Below are 20,531 nucleotides of genomic sequence, written 5' to 3' on the forward strand. Positions count from 1 at the left end.
CTGGGGAAAGGCCAGGAGTGCTGAAGCTGATTGGTAAAGAGAGGCAAGTAGATGCTTCCTGCCACTACCTTCCCTAGTCATCTACCTGAAGCTGTCTTTTGAGTTTATGGTTCGTTCTTCAATTATCTATGGCTTACCCACAGTGTAAAAGGGACTGTTACAAGTGTTATGCTGTGTTGTATTTTGGATAATATGAAATGATACATCTTGCTCTCAGGATGTATCATTTACCCAATTCTCAAAATTGGGCAGCATGTGGATATTGAGGGGATAAACGTCACACTTTCATTAGTGTGACTGAAGAGGAAGTGATGATAACACTGGACCTGGGCAAAGTGCCACTGAGATACTGAAGATGGCAGAGGGGGAACAGCAGCAAAGGCTCAGAAACAGGAGGGTGATGAGGTGATAGAGACAATAGGGAAAGGAGAGGGAAGGAGCTTCCAAAGAGTCAATGTTTGTGAATGATGCTGGCCGAATAATTGCCAGGAAATGGAAGTGGAGTGCAAAAATGATATTTATATTTCTAGAAGACATTTTAAGTAAGAATAATTTAGATAATTTCTCTTCCCATTATATAACTGTGCTCTCCGAAAAACAAAAACAGTGAATACATTTCCAGCAAGTTAAGAACTTTGGGCTTGTACTTAAAAGATCTGTTTTTATGTCCTGGTTTGAGGATTACCAGGAAGGTAGGTCATTCCTCCTTCTGAAGTGAAGATATACCCACCTGCTTTTACCTCAACTATGGTCGTTTTGACGTTGAATCAAATGGACGAGGTGTGAATGCTTTCTGGACCCTGGGGTGTAAGTGCAGGGTTTATATTATAAGGTAAAATTAAGTAAAACAAAGATTCAGGCTAAACATCTGTGCACTGAGCCAAAACAAAGGCAACACACAACAGAAATGAAAGAAGGACTAAGACTTGTTGAAAGCATTCCAGTGGAAAACGTAGCCATTCTGGTATCTTTATTCAGAAGCTAATTACACAGTCTAAAAGCCTCTCTTGAGGGTGGAGAAGGACATTCCTGTCTACTTGCTAATTTACTGTCATCTGAGATGTGGCTGCAGTTCATTGTGACTATATAGAAGAGGAAATCCAATAACATAGCTTACTAGTCCTGGTTCTGCCACTTAGGGCTTCAATAAACTCTACAGCCTCTTTCTTTCTCTCTCAATTGGGGATAATAATAGCTCGGAGCTGTTGTAAGGTCAACAGATTATCCTTATGATTTAAAGGAAGATGAGAATTTCAAGTGTAAAACAGTTAAAAAGACATAAAATTTCTTTTCTTTTCTTTTTTTTTTCTTGTTGAGGGCAGAACAGAGAACACTTATCTCATGTCTATCCTCCAGTCCGGACTGAGCCCCAGTCAATAGGAAGCAAGACTCCCACCACTTCTCAAGGAAGGAAAGGGCTTTACAAGTCCATGTCTGACCTTCTAGAATAAGGAACAACATCAATTATTTAAGAACTGCCTGTCATAAGTGTGGAATCCCTCCAGGCCCTGGGGAGGCTACTGAATCAACAAAAAATAAGTATATCTGTCCTGTGTCACATTCCACTACGGGAGACAGACAACAAATATTTAAGCATAAGTAATTATATATTATGTTAGAAAGTGTGTAAGGTCAGTGAAGAAAAATAAAGCAAGGCAAGGGAAGGTAAGTATGGGTGATATCGGAACAAAGATAAGAAGGAGTGAGGGAGCAAGCCATACGGATATCTGGAAGATTATGCTAGACAGAGGAAAGAGCTAGTGAACTGTGGTGATCTAAAGAACTGTCTGGCTTGTTGAAGAATCAGTTGGTGGTTTTGTCTGGAGCACAGTCGGGGCCTGGGTGGTACTGAAGATGAGCTCACAGATGTAAGGTGGGCTCAGATTGGGTAGTTACAGGCTATTCTAAGGACTTGGGCTTTCATTCAGAGAGATGGGGAGCTGTGAGGGGATTTGTTGTTGTTTTTTGTCTCTGAAATTTTTAATGAGATAGGAAAGTGCCCATGTCACGTTCAGTGAAGAAAACAAGGTACAAAACTAACATACAATACTAGTAGTGTTTATTTCTCGATGATCATTGGCAATTTCTCTTCCATTTAATTTCTTTGTTTTCCAAAAAAAAAAAAAGAACAAATGCTCTAGGATGGCCTTACTATTTTTTAAACTAATGAATTAATTTCAATGGTGGCATCTCTTATAATGAATATATCTTGTCTCAAGTGCAAGTGAGACAATGTTCTTACTGAGAATTTCTTTTCTTTGTAGATTGTGACTTTGCTCAACTAGCCCTTGAGTTTGGGTGGAATGGTGGGGATCTGGGGCTGTGGGCTAGATTGTCCATCAATTTATTAATGGCGATGAGTGTACAAACACAGAGAGGTGCTATGGTGTCAGTTATGAATAGCCAAGAGAGGCAGGGTAGGCTACTGAGTATATTTAACCATGCATTTGTAAATAAAGTAAATATTTACTTTGATGATAAATTAATTTCACTTCCCACTTAGAAACCTCAGTACCTTAGATTGTAGCAACAAATTATAGGCAGTGGAGAAAACTGATACATTTAGAACTTTATAAACTCCTGTTTCTCTTAATATTACTTTATTTTGTCCTTAGCTTGTGACTGTCAGGTCATTTTCATGACTTCTGGCTGCACCTGTCCTAGTACAGATTGAGCTGCTCTTTGGAATATAGGTGCCACTTACTCTTTCAATTAACACTTCTGCTTCTAACTCAAAAAGGCTGCTTAGTTTCCCGGGAGTGGGATTTCAGCCAAAGAGTGAGGTGATTCAACTTTAAGTTTTAAAAGGATCATTTTTATTTCTTGTGGGGAAGGGAGGCAGGGAAGAGTAGACTCAGGGATACCAGTTTGGGGGTTATTTCAGAAGTCCAAGGGAGACGCTGGTGACTCAGACAAAGGTGGCAGCAGGGAAAACGATGTGTTTAGAATCAGCTTTATTTTGATGATACAGTTGATTAATTTGTAATGATTTTACCCAAGCTTTCTGAAGCCTAGAGGTCAATACCTTTCCATTTCTTTGTATCAGTAATTAGATTGAAAAGTGGTTCAAGTTTAATTTCACATTTATATGTCATTTGCCCTTAAATAATCACCGGTTTAAGAATTCTTTTCTCTCCTTTCTTATCTTCTACTCTAGCATTTTTCGTTGTATAAGACATGTAATATCAAAAAGAAGTGTTAATATATACAACTATAAATCTAAAATGATATATATCAGCTATATTTATGTGGTAGGTAGGTGAGTGATGATGTCCTAGCTTTCAAAGTCCCAAAGTCCTAGTTCTCTTCTATCCTCTTTCTTTCTCCTGCTCTCCTAAAACAAAAACAAAAGCAAAAACCAAAAACAACTGTTCTCCACTCAAAGGTATTTTTTTCCCAACAAGATGCCAAGATGTAGCTCTTAAACTAAGTCGTACTGGCAAACCTTTTTAGCTATTAGCAAATAATTTTCAGTTGAATTTAAATGTCATTTTACATCCAAATAAGCACTGCAACCTTATTCAGCTGGACTGGTTCAGGTTTTATTTATCAGAATGTCTCTAAACACATCCTGATAGAAAAGCATATATTCTCATCCCTAAGTTGTAGGCTAGAATAAATCTGGGTTCCAGAAGCAATTGTTTTGCTAATATGGAAGGAGTTGTTTGAAAGGCAAATAAAAAATGCATCAGATGAAGTTCTTGATTCTTTACTAATGCCTGAAAAAAGGTTATTAATATTTTCTTCTGAAAGAGAAATAGAAGAAAAATAAAGAGGCAAAAGAGAACTATATCTTTTCCCAGTGCTTGCTACTTTCTAAGAGAAACATAGGAATAAAACTAGTCAGTCAATTTACAATTTAGTCATATTCAGTTAATTGTTTTTCTTAAATTGGCCAAGCCACCACACATCAAACAATCCCAGCTTTCCAAACATTCTATTTTGCATCAGGATCTGACATGTTTTCCCCAGGTTGCAAAGGACTTAAATTAATTTGACCTTTTTTGCTCTTTTGTTCCTTGCTCTGTTTCCCCACGTTCACTTGGTTGCACAGGGTGAAATGGCTAAGTTTTGTTTAAGCATCATTTGAACCTTTGTTTGGAGTCACCCTATTGACTGCTGATTAGATAGGAAGATGAAAAAGCCAGAAGGAAAGAAAGGGAGTAGGAACTGCAGCCATTACATCACAGAGGAAAAGGAAGGAAACAAAAGAGGCAGGTGGAGAAGATAGTGCTGACAGCTGGGTTCCAAAATGAAACAGTTTCCAACCAAATGAATCTTATACTATCCACGCTATCCACGAGGCAGTAGGAGAACAGGACAGTCTGATCACGTGGTCAACATATTTACTTAAAATCCAAATTGTGCTATACTAATACTTTAAATATTTATATGTAAATCAACGTTAACTTGAACTTCTCTGTAGTATTTATGCATAAATTTAAAGTTCGGCTTCCCTGCCTCTTTTCCAAATAGAATTGTGACCTCCGCAACTTCATGGAGATAGATTGAGAATGAGCCATAAGCTGCAGCCATTTAGATATGGGAGTTAATTAAATATGATTGGACTCAACATGAGGAAATAGATATAAAGGCAAAAGGGGACATAAACACTTTAAAGAACAATAAAAAGAAGAGGAATTAAAAAATAGAAAAGAGAAGGAACAGTCAGACACAAATGAGAGATAGTCATGATCATACGCCACCAGGAAAATGCAAATTAAAGCCACAGTGAGATGCCCCCACTGAGATGGCTGTAATCAAAAAGACAGATAATAACGAGTATTGGGGAAGATGAGAAATTGGAGCACTCACACATTGCCGATGGTAATGTAAAACTTTGGAAAACTGGCAGCTTCTTAAAATGTTAAACATAGATTTCACATATGACTCAATAATTCCACTCGTAGGTACCTACCCAAGAAAAATAAAAACATGGCCACACAAAAACCTGTACATAGATGTTCATAGCATAGCAGCATTGTTTATAATAGCAAGAAGTAGAAACAATTCAAATGTCTGTAAGCTGGTAGATGGGTAAGCAAAAATGTAATATATCCATTCAATGGAATACTATTGTGTTCCACATGCTACATGCTACAACATGGATGGACCTCCAAAACATTACGCTAAGTGAAAGAAGTCAGACACAGAAAGCCACACATTGTATGTTTCCATATTAACTGTCCAGCAGAGGCAAATCAATAGCAACAGAAAGAGTAGTGGTTGCCTGGGTTGACCTGGGGGTGGGAACAGGGAGCGACTGCAAATGGGCACAAGGTTTCTGTTTGGTGCAATGGAAATGTAAAATTAGATTGTGGTGATGGTGGCACAACATGGTAAATTTACCAAAACTTGTCGAGTTGTACATTTAAAATGAATAAATTTATGATGTGTAAACTACATCTCAAAAAATCCATTAAACATTTTCTTAGAGATACAAATGAGGCAGAACCATGCATCTAGACACCTGGAGGTCAAAGATAGCAATGTATTAAGGGAGAGCAGGAATGATGAGTGGTGTCAGTTGTAGAAGAGATGTGTGAAAAATTAAAATAGAGACTTCATGGTTGGTTCTGTGATTTTACCAGTGAAGCCGATCAACTGATAGTCCAGCCTGCAGGTGTCTGCAGGGAAACCCTCCATCACTCCAGGCTGCAATGCCTGTCCGGTGGTCACAGAGCAGCCCATAATGATCCTACAGTAATCTGCTGATTTAAAAAGGGTTCATCATACATAGGCTGTTAGGGTTTCTTGTTGTTTCAGTGCAACTCTGGGTAGACTATTGTGCAGGGCTTATTTTAACAGGAGCTAATTGTCAAAATAAGGACAAAATTGTCCTTGTTTGTTACAGTTGCAAAGCCCCAGTACAAGCTATACTAATCCTATCGTTATGAGTGATGGAAAAAAGAAGGGGTAGGGGTAAAGAAGGAAGAGGAATGGAAGAGAACAAGTTTTGTCAGCAAGTTCACATTCTTTACTTTTATAGAGATAGTTTTCCTTTAGAAAAGCTCCTAAGGATAAAGAGTCAACTTTTATTTTTTCAACATGGTCATAAGTTATTCTCTACAGGAAAGAATTACTATGCACGTGCATAACAGATAGGTCACTCATTTCCAATGAAGTAAAAATAAAATGAAATAAACCTAATAATAAAATTCAGAATTACTTATTTTTACTGTGATCTAATTCCCAGGAATGGTAGTGTTTGGGGATCATTATTATGGATATGAATTACTTTCTTACCAGTTATTGAAAGGAGCTGTGGTTGAACGATGTATTTTGAGTGCCAGGTAATGAAGTTTACTATAATGTAATTTCACTAGATACCAGAAACCATAGAAAAATGGGTTCCTATTTTGTAGTTTTTCTACCACTTAAAATTAATTACAAAGTGTTGGCTAAAATGAGTTGCCAATTACTTATTTTTATACTTTTTTCATCTTCAAATATTCAGGATCTTAAAATTTTAAGTTAGACAGAGCTAAAGATAACTTTGTACTTCTTGACTGACATTTTTGTTTTAAAAGTCAGCCGTTAATTAAGAACACAGTGCGAGGTTTTTAAAATAGACTATGAGAGACTGGTTTCCGTTTGTTGGTTTGTTTTAATAGCTTGTATTAGCAAGTGTTTTATCACCCGAATTACAGTGGGGTACAAAGAAAAATCCTAGGTTTCATTGTCTGGCATTTGGAAAGACGCCTGTTTTCCTGCTGGTTTGGCATGCACATAATGAGCTCACAGAGTGTTTGTTTTCCTGACCTCTGGAATAAAAAAGCAACCTGACATTAAAGACAGGGGTAAAATACTGGGCTGCCGCTTATAGGTTTATTGGTGTGTTTGCTGTCACAGTAATTGTTTGGAAGCATTATTATTTGATGTTTAAATTTCAGAGCAGATTCTTAAGTGGATCCAGAGGAAGAAAGCATAGAACCGGAAAGTGAATCATCCTTTGATAACTGTGTTGACATCTGCACGAAAACAGTGTGCTATCACATGACATCAGAAGCCATACACTGCTTGCTCTTACTGAAATCACATTTTATCATTATATATATATATATATATATATATATATGCTTTATATGTATATAAAGCAATAACAAGAAGGTCTAGCATCACAAAGCAGGGACCTCACATTTGGGATCTTTTCTTGTATCAGAATCACTTTCCTAACTACCTTACAAAATAGCTTAAATAAAAACAATGCTGTCGTTAATTATCACAGTAGATATTTACAGTCATCCCTTGGTACCCATGCAGGATTGGCTCCAGGGCCCCCTGTGAACACCTATTTCTGCAGATGCTCAAGTCCCTTATATACAATGGCGCATTCTGTATATCACATCCACACACCCTGGGGACAGTGCACATTGGAGGCAGTTCTTCAAATTCCTCAGGAACAAGGGCATTTCTGACTGGAATTGATAAAATTGTGAGACAGAAACAGCTGGAGAATAAATATAAATGCCACCAGTGTCCACTTTATTTTATTGGATTTAGACCACTTGTGGCTATTAGACAATGAGAAGGTAGATGACCACAGCTGATTCATTTTCCTACATTTTAGGGACAGAGCAGGGCAGTGATGACCTCTATGATTCATTCCCACCCATCAAACAAATCAGTCCCTAATCAGAGAAATATGTATTGTGTGCCAGAAAGAGTGCTAGGGAGTCAATAGAAATTCCTTGCACTGAAAAAGAGTTATCTTCTAGTATTAGAATTTTCAGACAATAGGGTATGAATCCATTTCCCTCTGATTGCACTTAATCTTCCTAGAAATCAAGTAATGAAATATGTATTCCTAGTCTCATCTGACATGATTTGAGATATTTAAATAACTTAGCCAAAGTCCCAATGTCATTGACTGAAGCAGAAGCAGATCCCACCCCACCCCCCAAGGAGAGACTGACACAAAATAAAAAGCAAAACCAATCAATCAAGTAAGTGATTGAGCAGATTCTGTAAACAGAAGTTTCTCATTTGACTCTCTCACCTTAAAATCCAGGGTTCCTCATTTGCACCTGCCTCTATGACGTTTTAGGAGTTGTAGAATATTTTCTGCAAGGAGAGGAAGCCAGGTTGTAATCTGGAAGCACTTCTATGTTATTTTTAGCAAATACCTAAAGAAACTTCAGAAGAAAAGGATCTGGCACATTCAGAAATTAGTTGTGATTTCTTTGTGTATGTACCTAATTTTGTGTTTTTTTCCTTGAAAGAAGACCCCCCCACACACAATTTATATACAATCCAAACTATTCAAAATTTGAATACACTTCTAACTATTGTTCATCAGTCCTATAGGTTGATAAAGGAAGGCTGAAGACTTTCAGACAGACTGGGTGTTAAATTAAGCTGAATTCATTGTCAGGGAAAGCAGGGAAAACCTGTCTCAGCTCAGAGGTATTGGAATCTGAGGGAGAGGAACTTTAAGATTAACCGATAAGGAAGTCTCAGAGCCCATGAGTTGTGAGGATTTACGTGGATATACATTTGTACAAGAGGGAGCAGCCCCTGAGAAGATGGTCTCAGCAACCCAAGGCGAAGGTGGCTTACAGAGGTGAGGGCCCAAGATTCCATAAGGAAAGTGGATTGTTCCTTTAAACAAATCCTTGGCTTCTCAGTCCAGCATGCTGGGTTGCAGTGGAAATGAGGAGGAGTGAAGCAGACTGCTGAACCCAAGTTCATGGAGGGGTTTCATGAGCTTTGTTGATGCATTAAGTCTGTTGGTTAGGTGCACATATAGTATACTTGAAATGCAGACTATAAAGGATTGTAAATCACCATCAGGCTATCTTTCTGGCCTTTCTAGTGAATTTTAGAAGTGGTTCCTCAGATCTCATCTTTTGAAGCCCTGACCACATGCTGTCTTGCAGTCTCTCACACCCTGCAAATCAGGGTCATGCAGAGGACAAGCCCAGGACAAATTATCTCGATCAGTGTGATAGCCAAAGTGAATTACATGTGCTAGAGGAGGATGCTTGCAAATACATGTTTTATGTACTCTGCTTTAAATTTTGTCGGCTCAGGTAAAAACATGACTCTGAAATAAATATCTACTAAGGGGTTTTCCCTGACAAAAGCGCGATGGAAAATACTTTCTGCTAATGATCTCATCTGTAGCTTCTCAGCATTTCCAACTGTTCAACACTGTTAAAAAAAAAATACAGTGTTGTGTGAAAAAGAAGAGGGTCTCTGTAGGAGGTTTTGTATTATGTCATTGTTGGCGATTGAGTCTCTGCAGAACTCAATATGGTTTGGCATCTCTTTGGCTTGACTTGTAAAAGGGAGCTATTTATGTAGAATAGTTTATGCACATGGAAAAATGAGTCTGTTAATCATTTAACATTAACTTTTTCCTGGTTGTAAAAAATGCTTATTATAGAAAATGTGGAAGATAAAAAAAATAAAATTAAAGAAAAAACCCCACACTTTTATGCAACACAGAAATGGTAACATTCTAATCTATTTTCTTTCAGAAATGCATTTATATGTACATGTATATCATATATATACATATACTTTATAATTATAATCATACAATTTATAATTTGTGTGGCTTAGCTTTATTTTTAGTTTTTTTTTATTTTTTTCCGATACTTATGTTCCTTTTTATTTTTCCCTTACCCATCCTTTTTTTTTGGGGGGGGGAGTACACCAAGTTCAATCATCTGTTTTTATACACATATCCCCGTATTCCCTCCCTCCCTCGACTCCCCCCCACCCTCCCTCGAGTCCCCCCCACCCTCCCCGTCCCAGTCCTCTAAGGCATCTTCCATCCTCGAGTTGAACTCCCTTTGTTATTTTTAGTTTTATGTGAAGAGTTTCTCCATCACTAGAACATAAAAGCATGACTTTTAATGATGCAAAACATTCCATCCTCATGTTCTTTCATTATTTGTTTTCCAATAATTGAATTTTTTCATTGTTTACAAATTTTCCTGATTTTTAGGTCTGTAACAGATGTCTGGTATACAAACTTTTGTTCACGTGTCTGACTTTTCTCCTTAGATGTGTTATCTAGGAGCACAAATTTTAGGACAAGGGCAGAACTTTTCTTTGAGTCTTTAAATAAATTAATTTATAGTCCCTGTAGTTTATACCAATTTGCATTTCCACTAGTTATGATATGGAGTGCTTTCTTTATTACACCCAACCAGTATTACATATTGTAAGCTAAACACAAAGCTATTTCTATTTTGTTTTTCCATGCATTTCTTTCAATGTTTATAAAGTTGCATACTTTTTCCTAGATTTATTGATCATTAATTTTCAATTTCATGGATTGTTTATTCATGTTCTTTACCTATTTTTCTGTTCCAGGGCTCAGGATATTTTCTGAACTGGTTTTAACAGTGTTAAAAATGTTATACTTTACATGTATATTCTGAACACCTAAGAACAAGACATGTGAGGCTCTTAAAGCTGGCTAATAAATGAAATAATGTATATTTTTTCCCCTGGATTATTATCTACAAGTTTCAACTTTTTTTTTCTTCTTTGGGACTATCTCCAGAGAATGACCTAAGCAAATATGTCTAAAATTGAGATGTGTTTGATAGATATGACTTGTTTAGCAAGTAATTGTTTGGGAGGACTTCCCATTGCATCGATATTCTATAGAGAAATATTAAAACAGGATGCCCAGATTGAATAATGTTCTCTCAAAGAATGTAATGCTTGACCTTGAATTGGTCTTTTAAATCCTCATTGGAAATTTTCTTTTGATAAAAATATTCTATATTCACATCTATAGTCTTTCTACCTTCCTACCTCCCTCCTGCCCTCTTCCTTCTCTTCTCAGGAATTATATGCAATTGAAGGAAAAAATGTATAATAAAGGGTATAAAATACTGAATAGATCAGAGGAGGGATGGTTTAAATAAGGTAGGATTCTTGTGGTAGGACTTGAGGTGATTCTAGAAATATGTGGCCAATGGAACAGGTCAGAGAGAAAAAGATAATAAAAGTATAGAGTCAGAAACAATTATGGCATTTGAGGAATCATAAGAAAGCTGAATTTTTTATAGTTGAATAATTGGACCTAGTTTGTGTCACTGGTGTGAAAATAGATGGATGAGGTTTGGCTCCCTTTTGTCCTCCCCTAAAAAGATCTCAGATCTTCAGCCAAAGAGCTGATTCTCCTCAGTTTGATCTCATATCACAGTGTGCTTATGAAATTTGGAAAGCCATCTAAGGAATTTCAAACTTTCTGAATACAAAATGCCCTTTTTTTTTTACCAGCCAGGAGTCACCCTCATCACTAAACAAATTGGCCAATTTTAGAGTATTCCCTGCTTCGACTTGTTACTGATGCAGCATCTGGCAGGGACACAGTGCTACTGGTTGCAGGAAAGTTCAGGAAAGTTCCAAGGACTCCAGCTGGCAAATTTCAGTGTGAGAAGAAAGTCTGCCATCAGAATAGCTGCCCTCCACCTGTTTTGTCCTGATTCTTTTCTAGTACATCTTCATTCTTATAGTTTCTAGAATTTGACAAGATCTTCTGGCCTCAGAACTTTCTAGATATCTCTGTAGACACCTAGAATGTTCCTTTCCATTTCTACCTGCCTTAACTCTTACTCTTTCATGAGGTCCCAGCCACTGAAGTGTTCCTTTTCAGGGAATGCCTTCCTAAGTGCCAGTTGAGTATCTGCCTTCAAGGCACATTTCAGTTTTCCTTCCTTGGTGGCACTTTGAAAAAATATAATTGAATGACTTGTTTAATGTGTGATAAGTACCTGTTCCCCCCCTTAGATAGTCATGTAAATAAAAATCATTCCTGATCTCACATTCAAGAAGTAACTTTCCTTTAGCTCTATAATCAAATTTGATTTTTAACTTAAAGCACAGTAAAGCTTAAAAGGGTCATCGATAATAATGACAGAAAGTTCCACTTATATTTTAACACAGCTTATTTGGTTAGTTTTTAGTTCCTGTGCTCACGTGCAAATTGCAAATTAAGTAATTATAAATAATACAGGCAACACATGGTTATTGAGTATCCCCTAGGTTCTGGACACTGTCCCAGTCCCTGACATCCAGTGATACACAACCATCATGACAACAGCAGCAACCAAAGTCTCCCGCTTTCACGGAGCTCACATTTTATTGGGACATGTGGGTGTAAATAAATAAATAAATAAATAAACAATTCATAACTTAGGTAGTGATAAATGCTATATAGAAAGAAAAATAAAGCCCAATAAAGAAAAAGATGTAGGTGCTGTTAATTCCAGAGGAGGTGCCTTGTTATTTTTTTTTAATAATTCTTGTATTATTTTTTTTCTTGGAAATGAAAACTAGAGACATTTTTCTATATAGCTTATAGAAAAACACTGCTTTCCGGGGTGTGGCTTTGAATGTTTATTTGGGGTCACATTTGGAATATACCTGTATTTGACATGTTATTTTCAGTATCAAAATCAAGAAATTTATGTTGCTGTGCTTTTATAGAGAAAAATTTCTATTTAACAAACCTGTAGATGCTCTCTAGCAGCCTGAATTGGCTTAAATTGCAGCATTTTCATTTCCTGAGTTAATGTGTTAAGTGCTGTACCTCAGTAGTGAAATTGCAAGAGGAAGGTGACTATTTGCACTTTCAATGTACCTTTGTGTCCCTCAGGGTTGTTATTGGTGAGTAATAGCAAAGAATTATTTTCCTTCAACCTGGAGGATAGACTAAATGAAGACCAGACTTAAGAGGAAAGCATGTCCTCCAGTGAGCTGGTAAAAGAGAATTTTATTCCGTCCTATAAGTTTATGAGACTAAAATTGATGTCCATCTGTCAGGATGGTTTAGACCTTACTTTCTGACTATAGGGTCATGATGATCAGCCATCCGGGGGCTGCTTGTCTCTTTCCAGTTAAACCATTGTTGTTGTTGTTATTATTATGATTGCTTTGATAGTTTCTTCTGGAATTTATAGATTTTATTCCTTTCCATAAGATAGAATTTTAAAATAGTATGGCTAGCTAGCTATAAACATGTGTATATAAGTCTAGTGGAAAAAATCCTTTTTTAATATCTGAAAAAGTAATATAAAGAATAAAAATCTCTCTTACCATTTCAGTTACTTAGCAAGATCAGAATAGAAGGCTAAAGAGGCAAAGCAAAAATATCAATGGGATTTTCTCTCAAATCATTTGATGTACATCAAATTAGTGTACATGTTTAAATCATTCGAATTTTTACCTGCGTTGAAGATTTTAGGAATATGAAAAGCTTATCCAAACATTACAAAATACTGGCCTTGTGTAAGACTTACATAAAAAAATAATGTCTTTCCTGAAGGATACAAAATAGGGCCCAAATAAGTGGAAAAACAAACCATGTGTTCCTGGATCGGATGATTCAAGCTTTAAATTAAATGATAGGTTTAGGGCAATTTAACTCATAATCTTACTTTTGGGAGGGGGTTGAGGAGTTGACAAATTGATTCTAAAGTTAATGTGCAAACAAAAACAGCTAAAATTTTTTTGAGAAAGATAATAATTTGGGTAGGTTACCAACATGATATTAAAAGGTACTGTGAAATGACTATAAGTACAGCAGTCTGGTTCTGGCATAGAAGCAGACAAACAGGTATATGGAGAAAAATGAGGTCTAGAAATAGATCAGATATATATAGAGTTTAGTATATGATAATGTGGTGTTTAAAAACCGTGAGGAAAGGATGTAATATTTAATAGAGAGTGTTGAAAGAACTGATTATACATGTGGGAAATAAGGTAAAATTAGGTTCCCCTCTGTATCATTCATATAAATAAACCATAAAGGGATTGCATATTATAGAAATACTAGAAGAAAAGAGAGGAAAATATCTTTATAATTTAGGGAGTAGAATATGTTTTCTTATTCAAGAAGTGAAAGCAGCTTGCCATGAAGTAAAACTGATAGAACTGATTTTATAAGACTAAAGAACAAACCAACAAAACTTGTGTACCAGGAAAACTGGATGGCATTTGTAGCCAGACTCTATGCTAATAATTTTGTAAGTATCAACTCATTAATCTCTGGGTAAATATAACTTTTACCCACATTTTAAATAGGAGAAATTGGAGAATTACAATGTTTAAGCAACTTGCCCCCCAATCACAAAGCTAATAAGTGATGGAGTGGTGATTTGTCTACTGTGATTCTAGAGCTTGGGCTCTTAACCACGTCACTGGGAACAAAGTCAAAAGAAAATGTATTTAGGCATTGTATTCATTTGCATTTAAACTTATTCTACCAGAAGAGTTGGCATTCACATAGAATATTTAGAGTATCTTGGACTGTTATTTCTTATATGTTCAATATAGTAGTTTTAAAGATTCTAAAGTCTCTTCATAATATTATTTAATCATGTTTAATGCAACTCACTAGATTGTATCTTACAATTAAGTAGAATGTAGCTTTGCTTTATTTCTTTGAGTCGTTAAACCAATATCCTCCTTGATAGATAGTGCAAAGTAAACCCTTTTTACACAAATTCTTTTTCCTCACAAACGTCTATTTGATAGGAAATAAGAATAAAAATATCTAGGGATGGACCAACCATCTGTCTCTTCTCTCCTCCCAAACTAAACCTGAATAGCTTTCCAAATGCTTAAGTCTCCTTATTTTTACATTGAAATCATTACCTTCATTTTAGATAGACTGCATTGCTCAAAACTTTAATATTCATAACAAAAGTATGAGGTGCAACTGTTGTCCCTAAGTCTGTGCCAATCAATAATTCACGATTCATTCTCAGCTAAATATTCATGATAAAAATGTCAGGAATGTCTCTTTCCTTTATCAAAGCCTTCTATAATTCAGACTTAACCAAACTCTCTCACATCATTTGCCATTCTTCTTCATGCCATCTTAGTTCTAGTCGAATTTCATTAATTGCTTGACTCCTCACCTCAAAACATTCACTCATTTTCATCCCCTCACCTGGAGTGCTGTTTCCCAAATTCCCTAGATTTCAAATGTGTCATCCTTCAAGATGTCATCTAAGTTTTACATTCTTTAAGAAATGTATCTCAACACTTTAGAAATAATCTTGTCTTTTGGATTTCCTTGGCCTCTTATATGCCATGTGTCCTCCTTGCATTTTAAGCATCTTACATGATAGATATCTGTCTAATTCAACATTGTTTCCCTCAAAGCAATTAACGTAGTGCCTCACACATAGTAGGTCTTTACTATGTTTCTGTAATCAATTACTTACTTAGTTCCTTGGGGTTTCCATGACTTATTTTGCAAACACATTCTAAGCTTAAGACTTAAGGCTTTGAAATGCATCAATTAAAAAAAAAATCTATTCCCCCTAGAAACTTTATTTAGTCCTTTATATATGTGCATACAGATCTCGATTCATGGAAACATTTCTTTGAAGGCCTTTGGGATTGCATACATATACATGCATATATATGTATAAAGAGGGAATGTGGTTTTCAGAGAGCAGAACAGACAGCATCTTGAAGGGGACAGACAGATGCAGGAACTCAGCGGCTGTCAGGAAGGTCTCTGCAGGCAACACCTGCAGCAGCATCCAAAAGTGCTTTGAAGGCTTGGAATGGTTATTCTGCTGAATAACTGAATATCCACAGAGCCAAGGTCCGTGACCTTGAGCACAGCAGATCTTTTCTGCTGAATATGATCTTATTCCAAGTGAAGTCAAATTATTCTTTCCAGTCGCCAAGAAAACCTCAAAGCTTTCAAACCACTTTGCCCTATGAGATGCCTCAAATCTGCTAGGGCAGCCCACAGGACGCAGGGACCGCAGAATGCACTTGAATTGCTTGGAAGCATAAAACTTTCCATTTTGTACAGAATTCTGATGCGTCTAGGTTGTATGCCAAGTATAAAAAGGACTTTGACATGATGTAGGAAAGGCTGAAGGGCTGCTTCTGTGCCTTCCTTGAATCTGAGCTAGAAGAATAAAGGATTTGTTTTAATGGAGAGAATCACAAGGCCTGCCAGAGCCACGGACATTCCATCTTGACCCATCTGCCCACTCTTCCGTTTTCTCTCCTTTCAGCATTCAAACAGTGTGCTTTTTAATTAGTCAAACAAGCAACAGCAAATGAGGGAAATGGGGAAGAAACTCTTTGTCTTCAAATTGAAATACATGTAAAGAAAACACAAGCAGAAATTTATTAAAAGGCTTCTGTGAGGCTTTTAGTCAGTGTTTGATTTGGTTAAAATCCCGGGCTGACTTTTTATTATAGCACAGCAGCAAGGGAAGCAAAAATCAGTTATTTGTGCATTTGTCTATAAGAAGGAAGAGGAGCTTAGACACTTAAAATTTCAGCCTGTGGTGTACAGAGGTATCAACCTGTTAAAGAAAGACAGGCCTGTCAAGGAGAAGCTGCTAATGGATGGGTGTCAGCTCTTCTTGTTAACTATTTCAGGACTAAGCTCATGTGTTGCATCTTTCTTTCTTTATCTGTTTTAATTCCAACACTTCCTTCTGTGACTTTCTCCTTAGAGTAGAACATCCTCATTTTTAATGTCCACGGTGGGATATTTAGCTTCCATAGGCTTTTCATCAGCTTCAGGTTTTATTCTGACCAGCAGATAAAGAGCACTGTTCAAGAAGGAATGTTTGCCTTCTTTGAATGTTTGCATTAATTTTGCCAGAAATACTTAAACCTTATATATTTGTATAATGAGAGTTTTGGAAATTGGATAAAATTTTAAATTAAAAAAAAAAAAAAACCCTGAAAACAATTGAATTCAGCTAACTGGGGATTTCTTTGTGTTTGGGCAAATGTGATTGCCTGAATTGGCAGCAAGATACAACTCTAGATTGCGTCTTAGATGATTTTCCTTCAGGAAGGAAATGTATAATGTCAGCATCTGAGTGGGCTGAAGATTCATGCATGTGGTTTTACATAAAAACTGGCCTTTGTAAAGAAAACTGTGACTTAAAATCAGAGGTTTGCAAAGGCCAGTCTGATAATGTACATCGACAGGGAGAGAGGAATTGCACTTGTGTTCCCATTTTATGAGAAAAATATGCCGATTACTTATTAATTACTAAAGCAATATGCAAATGTAAAGCAGTACTATACACAGGCAGGTCGCGTCTGAAGTGTAAATTATAGCTTAAAGAGCTGAACATTTTGTCACATTATTATAACTAAATTAGTACATTTATAGATGCATAATTGTTACACGTTAAATGTGTGGCTCATATTTTCCTAAACCCTTGATTTGAACGACCTGGGAAACTTCTGAAAATGTCAACTCCCAGGACACTCACTGGACCAATTAAATGAGGATATCGAGGTGGGGGGGCTGGGACTGAGGCATTAATATTTTCCAAGGCTCTTTAGGTGATTTCATTGTAATGCCAAGTTGAGAACCACTATGAATATAAAAAATAATATCAGATCACCTCTTCCTGATATACCTAATTATCCAGTAATTAGCTTCTTGTCAATATAGTTATATATATTCAATTTATGTTTATTTGTATTGTAAAATGATAGATTTTTCCCCACATTATTGGCAATACTATCAATTTTAAATAAAATGCATTTTCTATTTTTAAGTAGGAATATTTGAACATTTAAGTCAATGACTTTCATTATAATATAAATCAAAATAAACTACAAAATTAATATTTTGATGTTGAGAAGCTTAACATAATTAGTGCAAATATAGTAAGGTAGTCAAGATGATTACTTCACTTTGAGATAATAGCTAAGAAAAATAATAGTAATATTAACTGGTAATACGAGAGCTATAAAGCTATAATTGTGCATATTTTGTCTAGGAGTTATGAAAACCAGGTATCTGGGAAAGAGATTAAATTAGTATTGAATGTCATGGTGAAAAAGCCAGACTGTCTATATTCTTCAAAATGAATATTTGCTTCCCTGTGAAATTGTGAAGGTGTCCATTCAAATCTATCTAAAATAGCATTAGAATTGCAGCAGAATAGAGTAGAAAGAGCATAGAATTTAGTCAGAGATCCAAATTCTAGTCTTAGGTATTCGCAGGCTAAGTGTTCTTTGCCAAGTCTCCTAAATTTCCCAGACCTTAGTTTTCTTATCTGTAAAATGAAAAAGCTGAATTAAATCAGTGTTTTTTAAATTTGAGTGGTGAACCATTATTTTTATAAAATCAATTTAGAACAATTCTCATTTCTACAAAAAATAGAAGAGTGCATTGCAAGAACAAAATCTTTGTAGAGTATGTGAATCCTGGGTAACTGGAAAGAAATTTTCAAAAGACCTTGAATTAGAAGTTCTCTTTAACTCTTATGGTTTTATGAAGTGTCCATGAGTAAAGCATGTAGTGTGGGGAATGGAGGGGGGGGGCTACTTATCAGGAAGCATGGAATATAAAATATATCACATTGTTGCCATATGGTGTCAAGGCCAATGATCTTTAGAAAGAAAAGACTTGTTTCAATAGGGTGTTTGGTCTACTCACAACAGGTAGAAAAGGAAAAACAGCATTTACAGCTTGTGAATGTGGAAATGTGTCTTATCCTTGAGACCAGAGAATTCTCAGTGTGAGAATGAACATATGTATTGTGAATTATAGCTACTGATTCAAGAGGTGGTATGATTCAGTCTGGCCAGAATGTTCTCTCACCAATCAAATTACTTCCAAACTAAGAAGTGAGAATGTGCTCTGCTTTTTGATTGCTTTGTTTATATTTCATCTATTTTATTATATGTTTTGTACTCACTGTTTGTTGGGAAGTAGGTTCTTTCCATGGAGAGTAAGGGAAGGGAAGGCCCCGTATTTTACAAGAAACATTGAATTTCAAGCTTAACTGGTTATTGGAAGTAACTAGGAAGTAAAAAATTATAAGAAAGTATCAGAAGCACTACTTCAATCTTATTAAAGTAGGACTTAAGGGAATGGGTGTGAGAAATATGCTTTTTTTCCCCATCTCTTTTTGTTGAAGTGTAGCTGTTGTACAGTATTATGTTTCAGGTGTACAACATAGTGATTCACAATTTTTAAAGGTTATACTCCACTTATAGTTATTATAGAATATTGGCTATATTCCCTGTGTTTTACTATATTTTTTAAAGATTTCTTTCCCAGGTGATTCTGATGACCAGCCTTGTTTGGGATCAACTGGTCTAGAGGCTTAGTTTCTCATTTGGCTTCACCTAGGCAGACCTAGCTATAAATGCCAGAGAAAATTTCATAACCTTTATAAGTCTCTTTTTTCCAGTTCTAAAATTTACATTTATGTGATTCACTGAGATTTCTGATAAAGTTTCATAGTTAAAAGAAAATTAATCACAAATCAGCCAGTCCTTTTTTTTTTAATTGAAGCCGAAGACATAAGTTTATATCCTAGGTGACACTAAAAAAGGAAATGGTAATAATTTCTACATGATAGGAAGGATTCTCTTTTAATATTAGATCCCAATACTGACTTGTTAACAATGTCAGGTGTTAATCAATGAGTAGGCTGTCCTCTTACAGTGATTCCCCCACCTGCTTCTGTTTTATAATCTTGCCTGTTTCCCTACTCCAATCATAAAGGTCTGTACTGGGAGTAAATATTTCCGACCAATACAAGATGAGCTAATCAAATTCCATCCCTTTTGGGGAATTCAGGACTCGAATGAAATTACTTTGAGTCTAGGGTTCGCTGTTGTTGAGTTATATGAGTGACACAACTCTATAGGAGACCAAAAACTATGAGGAGCTTAGATCTTCCCCATGTTTCTTCCTTTTCAAGACGTGATGGCTCAGTGATTCCTCTATTCTGTAAACTACTTCCAGAATCTTTCCCATAAATTCTGTATGTTTGCATTAATCTAGAGCTCTGCTGGTGTTGGGAAGGGAATAAAGTCCTGAGGAATCTATTGTACAGAATAACTAATTTTTCTTCTATGTATCTAGAAAGGTGCTAGTTTTGTACCATCCTTGGGAGGCTTGAGAAAAGAGTGTTCAGAGCAGATGAGAAACCTGGTTTGAGAAATGCTGAGCTAGACAATGTTGAGTTATGATGCTTTGAACACAGCTATGATAGATGGGATGTGGGGATGTATGGAAGAATCAGTATGTAATTAATAATAATGATAGTAATTCCATAATCATGTTACTGGTCCTTTTAAAAAATCTGAAGGTGTGGCATGACAGCATGACTATAGCCATTGTACTGAAGTAAACTCAGTCTCAGCTGCATTTACTTGCGTGGTCATGTAGCACTAGCCCCTAAGGGGGAAACTGAACCCAGGGTTTCTAAATCCAAAATAAAGATTCTATCCATAGGAAAACACGAGTCATTATTGATTTATCCTTCCATACATTCATTAGAGAAACATACATGCTCCCAGATTATAAACTTCTAGTAAGTAATATCAACTTTCTCTTCAAATGTTTTATTATTCTAGGAACTTCATTTATATGGAAAAGGACCTTAAATTTGGGAGAAAAAAAATTCATCAAACACATTCTTTTAACACCCCAGCATATATTGGACCAGAAAGTCTGTTGAAGGTATTCTTTTCTGGTCTGAGGAAGAAAAGTGATCAGAATAGACAGTTTAGTTCTGATTGATAGGGTGTGAACA

General features: G+C 36.1%; 1 protein-coding gene across 19 annotated transcripts in view; it reads left to right on the plus strand.

Moving 5' to 3' along the window:
- The window catches only part of NRXN1 (neurexin 1), a 1,070,346-nt gene that overhangs the window by 376,703 nt on the left and 673,112 nt on the right, over window positions 1–20,531 (plus strand). The window contains exon 7 of one of the 19 annotated variants that reach the window (XM_057740889.1): window positions 12,101–12,124. The exons of the other annotated variants lie outside the window; for them this stretch is intronic. Coding sequence (XP_057596872.1) covers window positions 12,101–12,124 — 24 coding nt within the window. The remainder of the gene's footprint in view (window positions 1–12,100; window positions 12,125–20,531) is intronic. 19 annotated transcript variants of the gene reach the window in all.

This window comes from Hippopotamus amphibius, chromosome 7 (genome assembly GCF_030028045.1).
Source record: "Hippopotamus amphibius kiboko isolate mHipAmp2 chromosome 7, mHipAmp2.hap2, whole genome shotgun sequence".
Taxonomy (NCBI): domain Eukaryota; kingdom Metazoa; phylum Chordata; class Mammalia; order Artiodactyla; family Hippopotamidae; genus Hippopotamus; species Hippopotamus amphibius.